General features: G+C 49.9%; 7 protein-coding genes across 7 annotated transcripts; 3 read left to right on the top strand and 4 right to left on the bottom strand.

The window, feature by feature from the left end:
* Positions 1 to 211: 211 nt before the first annotated feature.
* Positions 212 to 1,345, top strand: LTR84_001983 (uncharacterized protein; the record flags this gene model as incomplete). Its single annotated transcript, XM_064845601.1, has 1 exon — positions 212 to 1,345. One exon carries the CDS (start codon positions 212 to 214, stop codon positions 1,343 to 1,345), a length of 1,134 nt encoding a protein of 377 aa, XP_064707146.1.
* Positions 1,346 to 3,220: 1,875 nt separating this feature from the next.
* LTR84_001982 (uncharacterized protein) lies at positions 3,221 to 5,454 on the bottom strand (the record flags this gene model as incomplete). Its single annotated transcript, XM_064845600.1, has 4 exons — positions 3,221 to 3,411; positions 3,474 to 3,715; positions 3,772 to 4,875; positions 4,931 to 5,454. The coding sequence occupies 4 exons, from the start codon at positions 5,452 to 5,454 to the stop codon at positions 3,221 to 3,223; spliced, it is 2,061 nt and encodes a 686-aa protein (XP_064707145.1).
* Positions 5,455 to 6,825: 1,371 nt separating this feature from the next.
* On the bottom strand, positions 6,826 to 8,557 carry LTR84_001981 (uncharacterized protein; the record flags this gene model as incomplete). The annotated part of the gene is made up of 2 exons (XM_064845599.1): positions 6,826 to 7,160; positions 7,228 to 8,557. The coding sequence occupies 2 exons, from the start codon at positions 8,555 to 8,557 to the stop codon at positions 6,826 to 6,828; spliced, it is 1,665 nt and encodes a 554-aa protein (XP_064707144.1).
* A 697-nt stretch (positions 8,558 to 9,254) lies between these two features.
* On the top strand, positions 9,255 to 11,108 carry LTR84_001980 (uncharacterized protein; the record flags this gene model as incomplete). Its single annotated transcript, XM_064845598.1, has 1 exon — positions 9,255 to 11,108. One exon carries the CDS (start codon positions 9,255 to 9,257, stop codon positions 11,106 to 11,108), a length of 1,854 nt encoding a protein of 617 aa, XP_064707143.1.
* Positions 11,109 to 12,211: 1,103 nt separating this feature from the next.
* Positions 12,212 to 14,337, bottom strand: LTR84_001979 (uncharacterized protein; the record flags this gene model as incomplete). Its single annotated transcript, XM_064845597.1, has 5 exons — positions 12,212 to 12,610; positions 12,688 to 13,122; positions 13,180 to 13,673; positions 13,727 to 13,943; positions 13,990 to 14,337. The coding sequence occupies 5 exons, from the start codon at positions 14,335 to 14,337 to the stop codon at positions 12,212 to 12,214; spliced, it is 1,893 nt and encodes a 630-aa protein (XP_064707142.1).
* Positions 14,338 to 16,325: 1,988 nt separating this feature from the next.
* On the top strand, positions 16,326 to 17,482 carry LTR84_001978 (uncharacterized protein; the record flags this gene model as incomplete). The annotated part of the gene is made up of 2 exons (XM_064845596.1): positions 16,326 to 16,475; positions 16,529 to 17,482. 2 exons carry the CDS (start codon positions 16,326 to 16,328, stop codon positions 17,480 to 17,482), a joined length of 1,104 nt encoding a protein of 367 aa, XP_064707141.1.
* A 1,231-nt stretch (positions 17,483 to 18,713) lies between these two features.
* Positions 18,714 to 20,810, bottom strand: LTR84_001977 (uncharacterized protein; the record flags this gene model as incomplete). Its single annotated transcript, XM_064845595.1, has 1 exon — positions 18,714 to 20,810. One exon carries the CDS (start codon positions 20,808 to 20,810, stop codon positions 18,714 to 18,716), a length of 2,097 nt encoding a protein of 698 aa, XP_064707140.1.
* Between the last annotated feature and the right edge of the window lie 943 nt (positions 20,811 to 21,753).

The following is a 21,753-nucleotide window of genomic DNA, read 5'->3' as shown; positions in this document are numbered from 1 at the left end:
TCTGCCATGAATCGTCTCGTATTTAAAGTCCGTAGTGGCCGCTTCAGCTGAGCGGGCTTTGGCTGAAGGTTATATTCTACTGCTTTGGACTCTTTTTCACACTCGCTTCCAAACACGGCACTCTTTGCGGCGCGCATGCTCTGTGAGATCGCCATAAATTGTATCAACACTACAAAAATCACACTCTCTCAGCCTGAATCTTTAGCTAATCATGCTTCAATCGCTACCGACGTTTGTTGCTGCTGTCGCCCTCCTTTCATCCTCCATAGTGTCCGCAGCACCATGGAGAAACCTTCGTACTTCGAATGCGAACCCATGGGCAGACTGGGAATATGAGGCCTGTACTGCGAGCAAGACTCGCATCCGTGTCGACTATAACAGTATGGCGCCATGGGAACGCAAATTGTATACCGATGCCGTCAAATGTCTAATGGCCCAACCTTCGCAGCTTGATCCCTCGCAATATCCCGCTGCTACCAGTCGTTACATGGACTATGCTGTCATCCATGTTGGCAGAACGCAACAAGTACACCTTAGTGGATTCTTCTCTACGTGGCATCGCTACTTCCTTTGGCTCTACGAGACCGACCTTCGTCATACTTGTGGCTACAGTGGTAGATTCCCATATTGGGATTTCGCTGCGACAGCTTCCAATCCACACAATTTCCCGATCTTTGATGGCTCTGAGTATTCTATGTCTGGAGATGGTCTATTTGTCGACACTGGACCAATTCAACTTGGAGCTGAACTGGTCATTCCACATGGTTCCGGTGGTGGTTGCGTTACCAGTGGCCCATTTGCCAATATGATTGCTCCTCTCAAATTCATCGACCCCAAACAACTCCAAACGGGTGTTTTACCCGCTGACGCATATGCATACAATCCAGTTTGCCTCATGCGCGACTTGAACGCCTATGTCTCGCAGACCTACACTAATAGCGCTCAACTAGTTGCTGCAGCGCATGCAGACAATGCCTCACACTTCGAGTACCTCCTGAACGGGGTTATCGGCAGTAGCAGTCTGGGAATTCATTCAGGTGCACACTTCAGCATTGGTGGCCAGATGAATAGCATCCACGTCTCGGCCCAAGACCCCATCTGGTATCCGCTGCATACTATGATTGATAAGGTCTACACCAGCTGGCAACTCAATTATCCTGATCGCGCCCAGCAAATGAACGGTGAGACGGGTACAGCATTGAACACTCCTCCAAGTGCTGTTGTCACTCTCGAGTCTGTGCTTCCGGATTGGGGATACTTCCAGCTTAATCCGATCCAGTTGAAAGAGCTGATAAGCACAACGGGAGGTCCGTTCTGCTACCAGTATGACAATGTGATTGCATGATGATGGACGATGATGATGGAAATCGACTCACCGATACTTGACTGACGATGGAAACGAGGGAATGTATTCTATCGCACGCATCATTCTTGTTATTATTATTCTTTTTTCTTCCATGTCTATCATAGCCATGGAAAAATTTGTGCAAGGATTATGCATAGCAAAGATATCAAAGCAATCACGAGACGCAAAAGCAATTTACAAGTTCACAAGCAGCTTTTCATGATCCGGATGGGAGTGATTGACCAAAGTCTCGGGCGAACTTGTGCAAGCATCGATATAATTTAATATTTTGATTTGTTGGCCAAAACGGATTTCCAGCGGCTATGAGCCATACTACCCAAGCGTGATTCCATTGTAGGACCTTCTTCGATCAGAGAATCCTCTAGATTAAGGAATCCCTCCTGAGTGGAGTTATCATCAAGTACCCGGTCGCTGTTCAACTCGTCCTAATATTGCTGCTGTGCTTCTCCCTGGGTACGGCGCGTTGGTGTCATCGTCGCGCTGAAGCCAAACTCCGGCATTCCTGCGAATGACCTGCGGTTGCACACGCCGAGGCAGGATCTCCGCAAGGAGCTTGCGAGCTATAAATTGCCGACATTGGGAGCTGTAGAAAGGAAGGGCCGGCAAGGTGCAGAAGAGAACGCTGGCTGGGCCCGGAGTTATTTTCGAGCAATTGGCGTGATGTGGATGAGGTGCAGAGGGGTGAGTCGGCGAAGAATGAACGGAGAGTGGAGCAGAGTGGGCACTTGGTCGCAAGGCTGTGAAACAAATATCTAAAAGATAGCACATCGTGTTTAGCAGGCGGCAGTTTTCCTTAACACGGCTGATTGCTCTCAGACTTTCTCTGGTGCATGCACGGTCTGCAGTCTTATGCCTCCATTCCTGTGCATCTTGCACTGTACGACCGTAGACAGGTTCAGCCTTCATGCGCAAGAGAAGTATTCCTTCATTTGGACCGAAGGCGCGAAACGTTTAAGGTGATTTTACTAAAGACAACAAAATGACCGAAGCTATGAATAAAGTCGTGTCAAGTGAAACCTACGGGCGGCTGTTGAAATATTAACTATCCGATGCGAACTGCGTCCCACAATAGCATGGTCATGTAAACGAATATTGTCCCTTTGGGGGCGTCCGCATTGCCATCTCGTTCTCTCCAAGTCCAACATGGAATCCTGTCTTATTAATCGATGATGGTCCAGTCCACAGCGGGACTGATGTTGAATGTATCTGACTTCCAGAGCTCCTGTCATTCCTTGGCGTTCACCGTGTTGATCGTGGGCAGCATAGGGGGTTCGGGCAGAGGGCCCACACAGGGTTTACAAGGCGTATGTATTACTTGCAGCCTGAGGCCCATCATTCACTTAGGTTGCAGGGTAAATGGACCAGGAGCGGGACTAACGCCTTAGAAGCGACATGAAATATTAAAGGATTTGGGAATGAGAAAGGAGTTGACAGAGAAGCAGGATAATTCAAAGAAGATGTTGTGTAAGACTCTCGTATTTCACATATCATAGAAAATGAAGAGGCTGAGATCTCTCCACTTTCGAGTTCGTATCATATATAGAGCTATAAATCGTAAGGGTAACAATCTTTCTTTTCGAGTTATTCCACGGAAGTAAAGTGGACACTCCAAACATAGGTTTGCGAGAGAATCGGGACACATGAAGAGGGTTGGTTGGGCGCCGGGATATCAAAACATGATGAGTTAGTCGCGCGAAAGCGCAGACACTCCAAACAGGGCGCATTTTGGTATCGTGATGGTTTTCATAGTCTCCCTGATCTCTCTCGTCCTCGCCATTATTGCTTTTGCTCTACTGGGTATAGGTATTAAATCAACGAATGTTGAAAGTGGTGGACTCGGTGTGAGATAAGTATCTAGCTTGTCTCTTGGGCAAGAGTGATCTGGTCAGTGACCAACATGCCGGCGATAGAAGCAGATGTGAGGGTGGCGAGAACACCAGAGAATAGAGCGGATAGAGCAACGCGAGAGACGTCACCAGATCGTGATGGTGCAATTTGAGACAGCACACCGATTTGGGTACCGAGGGATCCAAGGTTACCGAAACCTAAACGAGAACAGAAATCAGCATGTGCTTTGATGGCAGGGTACTGAGAAGTGTAGACTTACCGCATAGTGCATATGTGGCGATGAGTTTGGAGCGTGGGCTCATGTTGATATACTGGGCCTCGGTGGTGAGTGAGTTGTACGCAACAAACTCATTGGCAATGACTTTGACACCAATGAGCTGACCGACACGAAGTAGATCATCTCTTGGAACGCCAAGTAGGAATGCGACTGGATAGCAGATGTATCCAAGGATGAGCTCAAGTGTGAGATATGGCTTGCCATCTTGGGTGATGTTGATATATCTAATCATGATCGTCAGTATTATTTTCCACTTTGAGAAGTTTTAGGCGAATCTTACCTTCCCCACCAGCCAAGAAGACCATTGATAAGAGCGATCAACGCAATAATGCAGAGAAGTGTTGCCACAATCATACCAGCGATCTTGATACCAAGCCAAGCGCCATTTGCAAAAGCGTGGAGGGCATTGGTTGCGCGGTGCTCGTCGTCGTCGGGAATAACGACGCGTCCGGAAGTGATTGTTTCCTCGGTCTCGGGGTATCTCATCTTGGAGACAGCTAACGAGGCGGGAATAGACATGATGCAGGAAGATACCAAGGCTTGAGGGTTGAGACCAAGACCGATATATGCAACCAAGACAGACCCAGCAATAGTGGCGAAGCCAGAGCACATGACTTGGTGAATTTCAGCCAAAGTCAAATGAGCCACGAAAGGTCGAATCAGCATAGCAGATTCACCTTGTCCGATGAAGGGGGATGCAGCAGCCACGACAGCTTCTGCACCAGAGACTCGCAAACTCCAGAAGAAGAAGACGGCGAATTTTCCAACGAACCACTGGATAAGCCCGATGTAGTACAAGACTTGGACCAGGGCCACGAAGAAGATAATAGGAGGTACAACACCAGTCAAAAACCAGTGCAACTGAGTGACGGAATCCGCAGTCAAGAACGAAGTACCTCTATCGGCAAATCCCAGGAGAGAGCGGGCCAAGAAGGAGATGAAGTTGAAGATATCGTATCCGGCTTTGGTTCGAAGCACAAAGACAGCAATTACGAATTGTGTCAACATGCCACCAATAACGGTGTGCCAGCGAATTCTGCGGCGATCTCGGGATGTAACATAGAGAACTGCAAGCAATACAGCCAAGCCGAGGAGGGAGATAGCACGATTTCCTCGAGTGTTGTCCGCAGACTCTTCAGAGACGAAGGCACCAAGAAGAATGACGGCGAGTGCGCCAGCAGCGGCCAACCAAATGCGGAATTTCTCTGGGATAAATTGAACTCCTTTCACGACCGAGTTGTTCCATACAAAATGCATAGGTTTCGTGACAATCGTAATGGGTATCCAGAGGAAGATAAGTCTCAGGGTAATGGCAAGGTACAGTAGGAATGGAATCAGCCATCCCAAGTCGTGTCGATGCATAACAAGACCAGCGATCCACCAGCTAGAAAGTGATTAGCGATTCAACTCCCAGGATAAATTTCAAATATGAGACTTACCCGGTGAACAGGAGCCAGATGAACAAATGCACGAAGATCTTGTACTTGGAGTAATTCCTCGACGCGCGATGCTTCTGTCCGTCGTCTTCAGAGTTGTTGGAGCCCATCCTCAGTGGCTCGGAGAGAGCACCCTTTTCGGCGTCACCGTGAAATTCGGTCTTCTCATTGTGAGGGTCACGAAGGTTATGGGTCACATAGTCTTGGGGACCTTTTGGATCAATGTGAGCTTTGTCGTAGGTAGTGCCTTCCGAGTAAAGCACCTCGTCATGTCGGCCTGCGAGAGAAGCGCGATTGTGATGTAAGTGCTTGTGCTGATGCTCGTGGGAGTAGTGAAGAGCCAGGTCCGGGTTTGGGTCTACATCCCTCTGCATGGAAGGGTTGTGGCCATGGTCTGGGATGTCATGATGAGTGCGTCTGCGTTCACCAGTCTCTCCGTGGCCGTCAATGGGGTGGGAGGGCTCGACGGCGACATCCTTATTGGGAATGTCTTTGGGACCAATGTCCTCTTGATTGGGAGAGGCCATAGTTGTCTATTGTCTCTTCTCGTGCTTCTCGTCAAGGTACTTTGACAAGAGTGTGGAGCGAAGGAAGGACAAGGCAATGAGAGCAACAGGAACAAAAGCGACAAAAGTGATCAACCATGGAGACATTGTGGAGAGGCACGAGAGAATATTACTTTATAATAACACTCGTACCCTCACACCCCGGCTCCCGAGCATCAACGGGCGAACTGGTTATCAGTGGAAATTCGCCAAACAGGATGTAGCTCCGAGCAAAGGGCTCGACCGACCCTGCAAGGCAAGTGCAGATGCAAGTATTCGCTTCAAGTGGGAGGGGGACGTTTGTCTTTCCACACTGGTCGTCGCGTGGAGATTCAAGATTCCAAAAATGCCAGAGAGAAAGTGAGATGAACCTACGGAGTAGTGGGAAAATCAGAGTGTGGACCAGCCATTGACGTGCATTGTGCGGTATCATTCGTCGCACACCCATGTCAAGACTTTCACTCCACGTCGATCAGCCTAATCGCGTCGTGATTGTCGAGCAAGTCATTGGACGGCTGTCCAGCTTTCAGAGAACGCAACCAACATGGATGCGGATAGACAGCGCCACTGGGTCGGGGACAAGATGCAACGCTGGATGGACTTCCCGCCTGGCGTCTGGCAACTCATGCTCGACAAGGAAGCTCGACAAGGCCGCCAAGATTAGGGTTGGAGATAAGCTGCCCTCCTTGGCCCTGGATGCCCAGAAGGTCTCCAGTTGACTTCCAGTTGACTTCCAGTTGACCTCGAGGAGCCTCTAGGCGCCTCCACAGTGTCACGAGCGCCCGAGGCTACCCCCCCTGGCCCCATCGCGCGCTCCGTCAATGCAACCCCGATGCTGGGCTTTACTTAACTAAAATGATTGTCAGCGTTCCCCTCTCGTCTATCATGTCTATCATCGAATCATGCATCGTCTTGACCTTCAATCGCTATCTTTCTCCTTTGATATCCATGTCGCACTTCGGTCGCCTCCGTCAACTCCACTGTTCTTTAGATTCCCGCTAGCCGTGTGCCACGATCCTTCCTCTTGCTCGTAAAACAGTCCACTCGAGCTTCATCTCAACGACCACTACCAATCATGGACGTCGCCACTATCCTCTCCAGGTCGCAACTTGATCAAACACCTCGGCTTCAATCTCATGAACCTGGAGAATGCCCGCCTTCCTACTATTACTGCATCGAAGCATGCATAGAACGTTTGGGTCATCAGGCCTTCCCGAGTAAGCAGAAGAAACTCAAATGCACCATCATTGATTAATTAATTGTCAACATTGATAGCAGAGTCGCTTTTCCCCAACGCCTCGCTATCCGTAGTATGAAAATATTACAAGATTCCTGGTCGCCTAGTCGCGGTCCTTACAGCTCGCTACTCATGCTCAACCCCTGTATCGTCTGAGGTAGCTTAGGTCCTCCTCGTGTGGTCAGGATCCCAAAACGTAGGAACACTTCCGAGCAAGTGACCAGGATCGAGATGCCAATAAGCACTATGATAATCCAAGTAATCCTAGACATTTTGTTATCAGAAATGTAGTCTGATAATACTTCGGCCAGATCGAGGAACACCCGGCATCGTTCGTTGAGCACCTGGATGCGAGGCTTGATTTCAAGATACTCCCGTACCGCCGTGTATAGTGGATGCAGGGTCGGTTCACTATCCCAGATCAAGTTCGGCACATCGAGCACGTTGGATGCTATAATAATTTCGTTAGCGGACCAGCCTCCAGTGGTCGTGTTTGGATTCATTGCACGAGTACTTACACAAATTCACATCGACTCGACTTTTAAAGAGTCCTCCAAGTAGTTTAATGACCTCTTCTCGCTTCATGCCCAACTCACCCGTCTTGGCCAGTCGTCCCGGAACATCTTTGGCTGCTTCCATTTGCGCAGCCATAGCTTCCTCGAAGAAGCTCAATTTGGTACTTTGTGCAATGGCATGGCTGATGGCTAGTTTGATCATGTGGTCCCCATTTCGTAGCGTGATCATGTCATTGTAGACTCGTGGCCGCGCAATATCATTGTTGTACTCAAAGTGAAACTCTTCAGTCTCAAAGTCCTCCTCCTCCAATGAGTTTGTCGTCAGAATAGTCGGCATAGCGATGTTCGTGTCGGGGTCAACCAGAGTTGCAAATGCAAAATCGGCCAAGACATCTTTCTCCTGTCGTTCGCTGAAATTCCAGAACACAACCACTCCGTAGCCGAAAACATACATTTCTGCAAACCGATATGAATCAAATGGGGCTGGGGCAGACGGACTGTTGGACCTTAGTGAATTGTTGCTATCGCGTCGATGGCCATTAATCCGTGGTGGTTCAACGTTTTGCTCATCGGAATTCGTCTCAATGGGTTGTTCTTCTGGGGTATAATGGCCTACCACAGAATGTTGTTCTTCTTCTTCGGCGTAATAGGGTTGACGATAATTGCGCTGCTCGCTCCGTTCTATAACCTCATCAAGTACAGTCCCACCCTTGGCGCTCTTGACTGGAGGGCTACTTCGAACCCTATAGCCCTCCGATCCTGGTAACAAAGGTAGATGATATGCACAGTATAGACAATCATCGTACAACTTAGCTCGAGCACCGTGTCGTTGACGAACAAAAGCTCCCACATTGGCCAATTTGTAAGCCTGCGCTGTGCAGTATGCTGTCACTCTAGGAAGTTCTTTCTCTGTCCTCCGAGACTTGGGCAATCTCTCAGCATAACTCTTGACTCCATCACTTCCAAGTTTTCTGAAGTTTTCGTCGTCTTTCGGAGGACCGGTGTCGCCCTCAGGACCAAAATCGCCTTTCTCGTCTTCCTCTTCCACGGACTCTGGTAGGAGAACCAACTTTTCCGAAGTCTTGGTCGATCGAGAGGGAATGTGAGGAGCAGCGAATCGGCCAGTCAGTCGAGGGTCAACAGGTTTACCAGAGCCCGTCCTGAAAGCTCGCGGTCTCTGCGGTTGTCTTTTCTGCATAGATGGAATATCGGATGCATACTGAAGAACGCTATCAACTGTGATGAGCCGCGAAGCTTGACGCTTTGGAGGTGGTCTTGTATCGCGGGTTTCAGGCACCTGATCAAGCTCGATATTAGCAAGGTAGTCATACATGGTGAAAGGCATTGGTTGTATCTGCATAACCAACTCACCAGAACACTCGGACCTCTTCTCGCAGTCGAACTCGGAGCCATGGCTGTTGGCGGTGGCTTCCACCAGAAGGGACTGAACGCGAGGGTAAGAACGTACTTCACTGGAAGGTGTAACTGGTGGTGTTAGTGCTTCAGTCGTAAACTCTTTACTCGGAGTCGCAGGCAGTGGTTGAAGCCAACAAGCCAGTTAGATCACGACTGGCGCAAACGTGAGAGTTCTGCACGCCATTCGTCATAGTCTTGGCAATTTTGATACCAAAATCCGGAGAAACAAAAATGCCGAGAAAGTCATTCTTTTCATCAATACTCCTCCGTACTTCGGTTTAGGGGATTCGAAGGCCGGGGATCTACGGAATTCGATGCATTTCCTACGTATATCGTGTCACCTAGCCTGCTGCTACATTGAGACAGCCTTATGATATGCTCCGTGTTTATCAGCGTCAAGTAAGTTCGTGGGGCTATAGTAGCACGCCCAAATACTACGTGTTTGATCTGGCTCATCTTCATATGAATTCCCCGGACTGAGCGGTTTACAATCGAAAGTGAGGAGTTGGTCGTTGATGTCATTTTGATCTTACTTAAGACACCGGTTCCAGGCGTAATCATTTCTGGCCTTGACCGTGAACCAGCGAAAGCACAGTCCAGCTACACTTTTGGACATGGACGAACTACCACAGGAGATCTTGGTAGACATTCTTGACTGCCTTGAAGTTGAGGACTTGCTTTCCACTCAGCAAACATGTACATCTCTTTCCAAGTCTGCACGTGCAAACACACTCTGGCGAAATAAATGCTTTGAGAAGTCTCCCAGTGCATTTATGAGACGACAAAAGGATATCTGGAACTCTTGGGTCGCAGAATCACGAATCATCCCGTTGAACAGCGAAGCTACCGCCTTGAGAGGAACCGACACCAATGGGCAACTACCGACCCACGCAACCCGAAGAGCTCAAGCAACCAACAAATGGGATCTTTCGTCCCCAAATGAATACGTCGATTGGTACTCGGAATACAAATCACGACATGCACCGTTGAGCACGGAGTGGCTAACTAGTGGCCACGGTGCCCACGAGGAGATAAGGGGTATTTCAACTCTTGATCATTCTTCCAAGCTTGTTGGCCACCTCGAGGATCACAGTCTGCGAATCTGGGATCTGAGCGAAGAATCCAACGGAAGAAGATGTTTTCGAGAGCTTGGGAGAAGTAGACCTGCCCTCCTGTCAACCTATTCTGAAGATCTATCTGCGTCATTCGTGGTTGACTCGGTCAGCTCGTTCACTGCACAGCAGAAATCATTTATTGCGGTAGGCGATGTCTTGAATGAGGTGGATCTTAACACCCTACAGGTCATCTCACGCTCTAAATATGCATGGCCGATAACAGCGCTGTCACAAGGCAATGATCTGGATCTTCCACTTACAGTTGGTACCCAGTGGAGTCTACATATTTTAGATCCACGGGCGCCTGTCAAGCCACTTGACCATGAACCAAACGACCATATTGAAGAGATATCAGCAACAGCCGGGGCCTCGACAGCTCTCTTACCCGATCTGACGAAGAATTCTGCCCTCTTACCCGCCGAGTTCGGCATAACAACACCGTTTGCAGCTAATCCCGGACCTCGCATCTGGGCACCGGGCTCACCAAGTTGGAAGCCCTCGCACCGCCTCCAAAACCCGCACTGGATGGCCTACGCACGTGTAGAACCAGGTCCGTTGTCAATTCTCCACCACGGCGAACACGAGATCCTGACAGGAGGCCGATTCCCAACGATCTTGTCCTTCGACCGCCGCTACTTCCCACGTCTGCAATACGTCATCCACTCATCTGCAAGCCTCTCAGGACTAGCATCCATACCGCACCCACCCGCGGGCTCCTCCGCGGGCCTCTCAAACACCTCCACCCTCATCGCGTGCGGCGAATACCGAGGCCGTGGCTCTCTGGAACTCTACTCGCTCCCGCACACCAAAAGCAGCCCGAACACCAACGACGGCGACGGCGACGCCGAAGAGCTCTTCAGCTACAAAAACCGGCAGGACGCCGCGCGCTCCAAGCTCCTGTCTGTCGCCACGCACGGCACGAAAATAGTGTACTCAGACAGTGAAGGCGGGCTGAAATGGGTGGAGAGAGACGGCCGCAGCCTTGTGCGAAAATGGAACATCAACGACTTCGACCTGACGACGCCGGCATCAAATATCGCCGCCATCTCCGGGGATCAAGTCGCGCGCAAGATCATTGCGCTGGCGACTCCAGACTCCGAGTTCGGGACGCGAGGCGACGGCGACTTATTGATCTGGACAGGCGAGCGGGTCGGCATCGTGACGACCAAGACCCAGCGCGCGGATCATCTGGAGATGGTGCAGGAGATGGAGAGCGAGGGCTTGAACGGCGACGAGTTGCGACTCAAAGAGCAAGAGGAGGAGTATTCCAAGGCCATGAGGCAGGCGCTCGAGCGCCAGGCGGACGAGAGGAGGTGGATGAGCCGCTTCCGCTTCAAGAGTGGTCGCTGGTGAGGGTGTTGCGCGAGAGGAAGCCCAGGAACTGCCAGATCCACTACTCCGGTGCCAGCAATCTCAGAGCACTATATGATGCACACAGACTTTGCAGGATTTTAGAGCCATCGAGGGGACCGATATATATACCTATATACATCTATGTCTAGATGAACACATACACATAGACCTCCACAGCTGCAGAGCTTCCCTCCCGTCCTCGTGTTCACACCTAGTGCAGCCAGCTCAAGCCATTACAATCAGGTCTCGAGCCGCCGATCATATCATATCACATTATATCATATCATATCGTATCATATCGTATCATATCGTATCATATCGTATCATATCGTATCATATCGTATCATATCGCATCATATCGCATCATCTTAGCTCGCCAGCGAACTACAGTACGTACTCCATACGATGTATCTCATCTAATCTCAATAGACCTCACGTCACTTACTGACATATTTCCTTTAACACTCCTAATGGGATCCACCCGCGGACCACGGTAGATATGCACTGTATGAGTATATACCCCAAAGGCTCAATCCCACTGCCAACAAGCACCGCCATGGACGTGCAACACTCCGAACAGCTCTACGTTGAAATAGAAACTCAGTCGAACCTCAACTCGACCCGACCGGCTCCAACCAGTTTGCCGGGGCGTTGCGCCTTCCGCCTGCTGAACAACGCACACCGCACATCGCACATCGCACATCGCACATCGCACATCGCCAGCCCGCCCGAGTTTACACACTGCGAGGGTGCCAAACAAAACATGTTCCGAAGTCAAAAAATGATATTTGGCATCGTTATTGGTTGGATAGATATGGCAGAATTAATCCAGAGTCAGGAAATAGATAGAGGTATCTAGATCGTGAAGCCGGTGGTATAGTGTTGCATGCGCAGTAAAAGTAGCTCGAACCCCTAACTGACCGCTCAAAAGCCAGGCGCTGCTGCCGGGCGTGGAGAGTCGCCCGACCTTCCCTGCATCATATCATATCATCACATATCAAGGCATATCACCACCGCACAAGCCTCGCTTGACGTGAAGCCTCACATCTGCTTCCCACAAAGCCACGACAAATACAGCACCGCAAGGCTAGAACACCACCTAATTATTTTGCACGGGCTTCGCTAATAACATCTCCACCGCCTGCGACATCCCCCTCAGCAGCTGTATTCGTCCGACTAACGACGCCGCGATCAGCCGCAACGTGCTGGACATGGTCGACCTGCTTTTCCTTCTCGAGCTGGCTCATCTCACCCATGCCGTACCAGGCAATGACGGCGACGCCGACCAGGCCGGCGATAATGCTGAAGACCAGGGCGACGATACCTCTCGCCGTGAAACCTGAGGGGAGCGGGGCGTGCGGGAGGTTCTGGCCCGTCAGGTCCAGGTAGTCCTTTGTGTTGGCGGCGGCGTTGCCGATGGTGGGTACCGGTGGGGAGACGGCGGCGCAAGCGGCGAAGTGGTCTTCGGGAATCGTGAGGGTTTCTTGCAGGACGAGCGGGGCCTGGCGTTGTGAAGAGGGTGGGTTAGTCTTGGGTTCATTGGAGGGGGGGGAGTGTATAAGAGCGAAGAGAAACGCACCTCGACGAATTGCATAATCAACCCGGAATCAACATGCCACTCAATATGGCAATGGAAGAGCCAGACACCAGGATTGTCGGCTCTGAATCGCATGACGAGGTGGCCGTTGGGACGGACAAGAATGACGTCTCGTCGCATGGGCTTGGTTGGATACACCACAGATCCATTGGTGACGGACTCGGGATCAAAGTCGCCGGACTCTTCCTCACCACGGAGAATGGTCTGGAAGGCGTGACCGTGCAGATGGAATGGATGCTTACCAGGATCTTGGTTGTTCAAGACGATTTCGACGACACTGTTGTGCTCCAGCACGAATGAGTGGGTGTTGGTACCGTAGACGCTGGCATTGGTGGCGAACTCGCCTGCTGTGAGTGCGGTGTAGAGTGAGGGGACTTTGGGGGCAACGTAAGTGATGCCACTGAAGAATGCATAATTCTATGGAGATGGTTAGTTGGTTAAGCTTGGGCACACATCGCGAACCGAAATACGTACGGCACCATCACCCAAGTTATCCATCAACACATCTAGTTGGACAATAAGAGACGGATCAGTGTATAGCTCCTCGCCATCCGTAGGAACAAGCTCCATATCGTCGAATGGGTCAAATTCTTCAATTTCAGACGGCTCGGGCATTGGCAGTGATGCATCGTAGACCAAATAAGACGTTACATTTGGATTGAGACCATCAGGGATTTGATCAAACAGATCCTGATCCATGGAACCCATGATGGCGAAGTTGGCGTCGGTCTCATTCTTGGTAGTCAGCAGGACACCATAGCGTTGTGCAGCTGTGATGTAGAGCAGACTGGCTTCAGTGGGTTCATGGTACACACCATCCACTTCAATGATGCGGAAAGTATGTCCATCGATCCAGAAGTACTGTGCAGCAAAGGCAGCCATGTTAACGATGCGGAGGAAATATGTCTTGTTAGGCTCGACTGGAATTTGAAGGCCTTGGGTATCATTCATAAGCGCAGATTGAGGAACTATCAAAGTAAGTCAATGCACTAACTAGACGATTTATTGGGAGCTGACTTACCTGGCTCCGCACCAGTTGGATTAGAAACACTCAAAAACTTGGCGATCAGAGGTGGCATCTGCTCATGATACCAATCGGACAGGGTCACGATCAATTCCTCGTCAATGAGGTCTGCGTAAGGGTTTTCCGGGTCGTGGACAATCAGGGGCCCTCGGAGTCCATCTGGATACTGACCACCAACATGCGAGTGGTACCAATAAGTTCCCGGTTGATCGACCTGCACTGGTCAGAAGAGGATGGCTTAAGGCTTGTGTCAAGTCTACCGTGAAGCTGTAGGTGAAAGAAGCACCGGGTGCAATCTGACACTGCGTGCCTTGTGCGACGCCGTCCATGTGATTTGTACCATTCTGATATAATCCATGCCAATGGAGCGAAGTCGATTCGTTTCCAAGGTCGTTCTTCACGTTTACTATCAGGCGGTCACCGATGGTCACATCAATCTTGGGAATTGGCCATTCGCCGTTGATGCCAATGACGGGTCGATCTTTCTGGCCATCAGGATTTCTGATGACCCAACCGATGGAAAAGTCGTAGGTATGTGTCTCTGCTGCGACAAATGCTGTCAAGAGTATAATACTTGAGACAAGAAAATTTGAGAGGGAAAGCGCCATTGTGGTGTTTCCTTCTCAGTTGAAAGGAATACTCAGCAATACAATGTACCCGATGGACTTGAAGAGAGGAGACAACAAAAGAATGATGATGACGGTGATCAGATAAGATCAAGGAGGCGGAGCCAGCGAAGCGAACTTTTCCTGGCTTCGTTGTTGTCCAGAATTAATTTGTCTCTCGTTCGGGCTGTATGGTGTAGTCAGTCTGCTCGACCTCAGGTCCGATACTGCTCCGGTGTGGAGCAACCTGCAAGCGTCTGACGATTAGATTAGATTGTCATGTGAGTTGGGCCTTGATCACGAGAAAGGTGTGGGAAAGGATGCAATCACGCGAAGGGTTGGGCACTTCTTTCGGCAGCATTCAGATGATGGAACATACCGCGGCATGCTTTTGGTGGGGAAACAAAGTGGCTTGTACGGCAGGAGCGGGCGGCGTAACCAATTGATGTTTGTGACATGAGGGATGTGCGTCTGGTGCAAGGATTCGGTAAACCAACCTTGTGGTAAAGATGGGCCTTGGAGTGGGATCATTGGTACCGTCAAGACTATAGCTAAACAGCTTGGCTAAAGCGTGATTTTTGCGTTCTGAGGACAACAGGCTGGGCCGCAGCTCCTGCCTCCTCGTCACAAGCCGCATATCCGTGAGAACTTGGGAAGTGAGAAGATTGCCTGTGGCTTGAAATCGACCATGTAGTTCGGGGATCCAAACGAGGTGATCCAGCCACCCAGCCAGTGGTGTGATGTTGGGGATCAGATAGAAATTTTCGCCCAAACATCTGATCTAATCTAGACCCTCTAGGCCCAATCAGCGGAATTTTAGCGAATGCGGGCACCCCACCGGTCATATTCTCGTTATCTGATAAAATCTTGTCAGATTCAAAGGGACATCTTTCATCCCGCGCCTGTCCATCATCCGAAGAAATTGTCCTCTTTAGTCTTGCAGAATTGTGAACTTCATGGATGATCGCTGCAGCTCCTCTTGCAAGCTCCTTCCACGATGCAGGGCTTCGTGCAGGACTCCTCCGGCTGAAGGCCAAGCTGTTAGAGTTCTGCGTCCAAGCTTTCTTGGAAGAGCGCCGAAGCGAGGACTAAGCATTTACCAAGTAGCGGCCAAGTGAAGAACAGCGGGGCACTCCCAAAGAGCTGGACAACTTCGACCTACTCGTACGAGTAAATGAAGTCTGGAAGAAGGGTCCAAGAAACCATGAGGACTTTGGGCAGGTGGAGAATCTAATCGTGGTGGGAATGTAGTGCATACTGTGACTGATGATCCCCCCAGGATTGTCCTTTCGGGGATCAGAATAAAACCTCTTTATCGATGCTCGTGGTGTGGTGGTCAGCATACCGAGCCGTGGCATGTACATTTTTCTGAGACGCAGATCGTGGGAAGCTGGTGCTCGTGCAGACCACTGGGCAACCGGACCACCGACAGGGTATCATTCTAGCTTCAAACGCGAAACTTATCTTTGCAAATGGGAAGCTCGCTAGTAAGTGCATGATGGATCCTGCCATTCACTTGTGACTTGAGGAAGTAGCCTTTTTGAGTAGTCCAGTCTGATCATGGTCCCGACGCGGGACTCGTGTTCAGCCAGAGCGACATCGGCGGTGGACTGACACAGTTTTGCAGGTTCCATTCTGTTAGCATATGGGTTGTTTTTAGACAATTTGAGGTATTTCGGCTTCTCCTTGTCCTCGCTTGTTCGACTCAGTATTCCAGACTTGTCGCGCGCGAGTAGGAGTTCCTTACGAGGAGGTTCAAAGACCCACCTAGAAATCAATCTCACCTGTTTTAAGCCTGGTTGCCATCTTATAATATCTTATCTGATCCAAAACTTGCCCACCCTCGCCCTCCTCTACCAGTCCTGGAGGCACTTTTCCCGCCTTTGGTCAACCCCTTCGCACGCATACATACGTTCTGTAAATTGACCAGGCGAAGTACAGATATTCCACTCCACTGTTATTGAACTTGTCGGCATTTGCCCATAGTCACAATGGTCAACGTCTTCGCCGTACCGGTGTTTTTCATCGTCTTCAGAGAAACATTGGAGACAAGTATTATCGTCTCGGTGTTGCTTTCGTTCCTGAAGCAGCAGCTAGGCCCGGATCGAGACAAAACAGTCTATAAGAAACTGCGCAATCAAGTATGGATTAGCATCGATCGCCACAAGCCATTTACTGACTTCTGGTGACACAGGTTTGGTGGGGAACAATTGTCGGTTTCATTATTTGTCTTATCGTGGGCTGTGGCCTGATTGGTGCTTTCTATGGCATTGGAAAGGATGAATGGGGAAAAGCCGAATACATTTGGGAAGGTGTGTTTGGAATACTTGCATCACTCATTATCGCCTTGATGGGAGCCGCCTTGCTGCGTATCTCCAAGATGCAGGCGAAATGGCGCGTCAAGTTGGCCAAAGCACTCGAAGCCAAGGACAATCGCAATGGCAAATTGGGCAGTCGTTTCAAGGCTTGGGCCGAGAAGTATGCCATGTTTCTGCTCCCCTTCATCACCATTCTCCGTGAAGGCCTTGAGGCAATCGTCTTTGTTGGTGGCGTCAGCCTGGGAGCTCCGGCCTCTTCAATCCCCTTGCCCACCATCTGTGGGCTATTAGCTGGAAGCGCCGTTGGTTTGATCATTTACAAAGGTGGCAATATGGCTCCGCTGCAGATCTTCCTCATTATCAGCACTTGTTTCCTCTACCTCGTCGCAGCAGGCCTGTTCTCAAGGGGCATCTGGTATTTTGAGGCCAATGACTGGAACAAACTGACGGGAGGTGACGCTGCCGAAACTGGATCTGGTGCAGGTTCTTACGACATCCGACGGAGCGTCTGGCACGTTAACTGCTGCAACCCTGAGTTGAACGGAGGCGGCGGTTGGGGTATCTTCAATGCCCTTTTCGGTTGGCAGAACAGTGCCACATATGGCAGCGTGATCGGTTACAATGTTTTCTGGATCTGTGCCATCATTGGTTTCCTCCTCTTAAGATTCAAGGAGACCAAGGGTCGCTACCCATGGAGCAAGGCTAAGCCTGCTACTGCGCCAGCTGGAGAGAGAAAACAGAGTGATGACGAAACGAGTGACACGAGCGTTGGCCCTTCTGAGAAACAGGTGCATGACACCAAAGCGACTGAATTGACGAGCCGAGTGTAGATTTGGTTGACGATGGCCGAGATCATTTCGGCTGCCATGCAAAACGCGACAGATCTGACTTACTGTTATATTGTATGGGAAATTACCTAGGTATTGGAGACAAAGCCCCGGGGGTGTGGGACACTCGAGAGTCTTGATTTGGTGGGTGGAGCACCACTGCAACGCACGCAATATACGTTATGTTGTGTTATGCAGACAACAGTCTTCAATCGATCATGTATCTTCACATTTGGTAAAGTAGCAATACATGATCATGCTGAGTTCCTGCCTGGTTATCCATGATGTGAAATACATCAATCGTAATTGGTCTAGTAGTGGTAGACTCACACGTGATACTCCTCGGATTGGCAGTCACAACGAGATAGAGAATGCTTCACCATCTAGTTTCTAGAATAGACATGCATCATCGAACGACAACGAGCCTAAGGATGAAGTAAAGAGTTCTGATTCCTGTCCATTCTTCTTCCACATGTAGTCCTATTTGATCTCCAGGCTAGCGTTTCGCACAGCCTGCGTTGTCTAGAGTACACAATGCGCCGTTGCCAAATTTCTTGTTCTTTATTCATGATTTCGAATGTGATCGTTTCCTTACTTTGCAACTGACAAACAAGGCAAAAAGCTCCGACCACATATACCGAGATTTGCGGGACTGCTGAAATACGCTAGCCTGTATATCAATCATGTGCCGTGATGGAGGAATGTCGCTGGATTATTGTGACCGTTCTCTGAGTAGTCTGCATACTTCCACCTCTTTTGGCGCAAGTTGGAGAGCACAAAGTTCTCGCATTCAGCCATGCTATCACAATAGAAGTGAATGGGAAAGAATACGGCCTGGGGTAGGAGTCTGCGGATAAAAAGGGATAGGTGGAAATGGGTGCGAACAGGTCGATGCAGAGACGACAACAAACCCCAGGCAGGAGTCGACCCGGGTATCGTGCTAAAAGAAGCTGAAGATTAGTAGTACAAGGGTTCAAAGGGGATCGCAACGCTCAAACAGAAAACTGTAAAGGCGAAAAACAAGGGGTTTGGTGTTGATGTTGGCCAAAGAGTCGGAAGGTTCTACGATTGCTAGCTTGGAAGAAGCCTTTTGTGGTTAGTATCCTGTGCCGTTTCGGGGACTGTCAGTCGACGCTGCAAGTCCAGGTGGGATGTCGTCTATCGGTTCTGAAACTTTGAGCACTCGCATGCCAATGGGATCAATGAAGGACAAGAATAAGGCAGTAATGACAAGTCAAGATGATCTGCGACGCTTTGGTTCCGGTGTGCCGATTTCCAGAAAGTCAAGGTCATCATCAACCTCGGCCTTGCGTTTCGAAACGTTCGGTTTAAACGGTGTGATAGGCGGACTTGGGCCAACAAGGTCATGGTCTTTCGGGAGATCAGCAATGCCAGAGTCTGCTTCGTCTTCAAGGAAGTCGAGGCTTGCGTCGGCTACATCGCTCTTCAAGGATTTCTGCTCAATCGTGGCAGGAAAGAACCGGGCATCGCCTTCCTCCGGTAGTGATATAGATGGAGCTCCAACAACATCTGCGCCAACGTTGTCTTGCACAAAGAGCTCTTCATCGCCATAGCCACTTTCATACTCGGTGTCTTGTTGCTGATCGAGGAGATCGGCTGTTTCTTGATTTGTATCACTAAACAGATCTTCACCTTTGGCGTCCTCTTCATATGCCTCGTGATTGCCAGTGTCATCATAATATGCTTCAACAGTGTGCGAGCTGCTGCTTTCAGCTGCAGGGCTTTCATGATGATGACTGTGTTGCAGGGTGTCTTCTTGGTCTGGATAATCTACAGTATCGAAACCTCCAACCTCTTCTTGAAGATGATCTGGTTGGAAATCCTGGACAATCAACGGCGGTTCCTCTTCCGAGGGTTCCTTGTTGAGCGCTTGGACACCGTCGGTTTGAGCGTGGGGATCCTCGTCAACTTCTTTGAACAAATCCTCCTCTACATGTGGGAGATCCGGGCCGACTTGACTTAGATCAGTGTGGCCTGTAATTTTGGGAGAAGGGGGCAGCTCATGTTCAGTGGCTTCCAGGCTTGCGTCTTGGGTAACCGGCGAGTGCACCTGGTCGTCCATATGGGTCGAGGCCTCTTCCGGAGTATCGACATGGTCGGCTACGATTTCGGCGTAAGTCTTACCTTCGTCGCCTGCGGACGAGAGGTAGGCGTACTGTGATGCAAGACTCACTCGACTGCTTAGATGACAATACAGAGGCTGACACTGGTCATCGGGGTCATTATGACAAAGCTTGAGGTATATCTCAAGCACGCTGGCCAACGTGATCTGTGCAGAGTATTTCGAGTCTTCACAGATATGAAGACCTAGACCCGGGATATCGAGAACGAGTTCGTCATCATGTTCGAGGGTGCCAGTGAGGATTTCACGACACGCAGCCAGCAATTTATCAAGAGGTTGTGAAGCAAGATTTGAGTCAGACAGAAAATAAACTGAAGAACCATCCCCAATGAGCGGAGGAAACAAAGACATTTCTTCCTCAAGGTAGACCAGAGTGACAGGATGGACCTCACGGGTTGGGTCAACGTGGATGCCTTTCGATTCTGGGGCTTCTTCGTGCTGAGTATCTGAAATCGTCTGCTCGTTTTCGTGTGGGAGAGGGGAGAGATTCCGGTCTACGGCATCTGGCTCCGGGTCGTTCTCTTGCCGATAGTCTAGTGGTTCAAGGTGGACATATTCGCTATCGTCTGGGAGCAGGTCTGTTTCTCCAGATTCTCCTTCGATAGGTAAGTCGTCTTCTGGGTGAGCAGGAGGCGACTGCGCAGCAGGCTGGGGTGGCTGGAAACCGGGATTCCCTTGAATTTGGACTAGATTATCACCGGAAGCAGATGCGTCCTGGTGGTCCTCGGGATGAGGCGCCTGTGTGGTAGGTCGGTCGTCAGTCTGCAGCTCAACGTGCTCGTCAAAGTTGCCGTCGATTGATTCGCCAACAGCATCATCTTCTGCGATAAATTTCAAGGTATGGTTTGCAGTTGGTTGATCGTCATTATTCTCATGATCCAAGTCTTGAGGAATAATTTCTGATTCGTCTTCGTCTTCGTCTTCGTACAAAACATCATCATCATCGTCGTCTCGCGTTTGTTCTGGCTGTTCAAGAGAGGAATCCATGTTATAATCGAATTCGTGTCCGGCATTACTTGCCTGATCCATGATGTCGTCAATAGCGATATCTTGGGGACCATCATCTTGAAGCACAAGATCATCCTGGTAATCGATCATTTCGTCTTCGAGGACAGATGGATCGCGAAAGGGGTCGAGGTCGAGATCGATGTCATTTGGAGGTTGGTAAGGGGAGGAAGCCACATCCATACTGTCTGGTAAATGTGACGCGTCTATATCGTTGAAAGCAAAGGAGGGAGCCGCACTCATATCTGACAAGTATTGGCGCCAGACCAAGACAGTTGGTGGACAGACACTTTGCGATAGTTTTTATTCAAGAGTTTCTTCGTCCTTCGAAGATGGGATCGGAGAGTCAAGAGTCTGGTGGGAGGGAGTGAAGGCGACAAGATACGTGGATTGGTAGGAGGCCTGCAATGGGTGGCGAAGGTGGGGCATCAAAACACTGAGTGTTAGTATTCTTTCTCTGAGAGTCAGACTGCGCTACGGCATAACGCAGTGCGTGCAACAATTGTTCAAGTTGATGGATGGGAGACCGAAAGAATTTAAACGGCGCAAGAGGAGGATCATCGAGGATTGATGACAGTGATGAGGAGGCAAACGCCAAGAACTTGATCACATCTGCAGGCAGCCACGACCATTCATTATAAATTCACATGCCCTTGCCGTTTGCGCACAGTCGACAATAGAATAGTACCTAAATCAACACTACCAGGTGCCTGCCCATGTGCCTGTTTAATCATGTTGAATAAGCTGCAATCAGGTTGCCAATAGGCCCAGTAAATGAGTCATGGTCGTTCAGTTCAAGTGATAGCAGAGTATACAGTCTTGCAGTGTGTTGATTCAATTGTACTGTACAACTCCATGTGACTTCCACAGTCAATTATTAGCCCGATTATCAAGATATTCTCCTGGTTTCACACATAGGTACCCAGTATATAATGTTCCCGCAAGGACGATAAGGAATGCCTAGATACACATGATTCATTTGAACAAACAAATAGTGATAGAGCGACCACCATGGGTAACTTCCACATCCCCTTTCCGTGCCTTGACAATTTCTGTCTGACGGTGCCACCGCTGGACAACTATTGAGAACCCACACCTAACCCAGCAGAAATCTATCCCTGTCAGA

This window comes from Exophiala bonariae (genome assembly GCF_035927105.1).
Source record: "Exophiala bonariae strain CCFEE 5792 chromosome Unknown scaffold_11, whole genome shotgun sequence".
Lineage (NCBI taxonomy): Eukaryota > Fungi > Ascomycota > Eurotiomycetes > Chaetothyriales > Herpotrichiellaceae > Exophiala > Exophiala bonariae.
The sequence above is the reverse complement of the archived record's forward strand: the minus strand, read 5'-3'. Positions and strand labels throughout refer to the sequence as shown.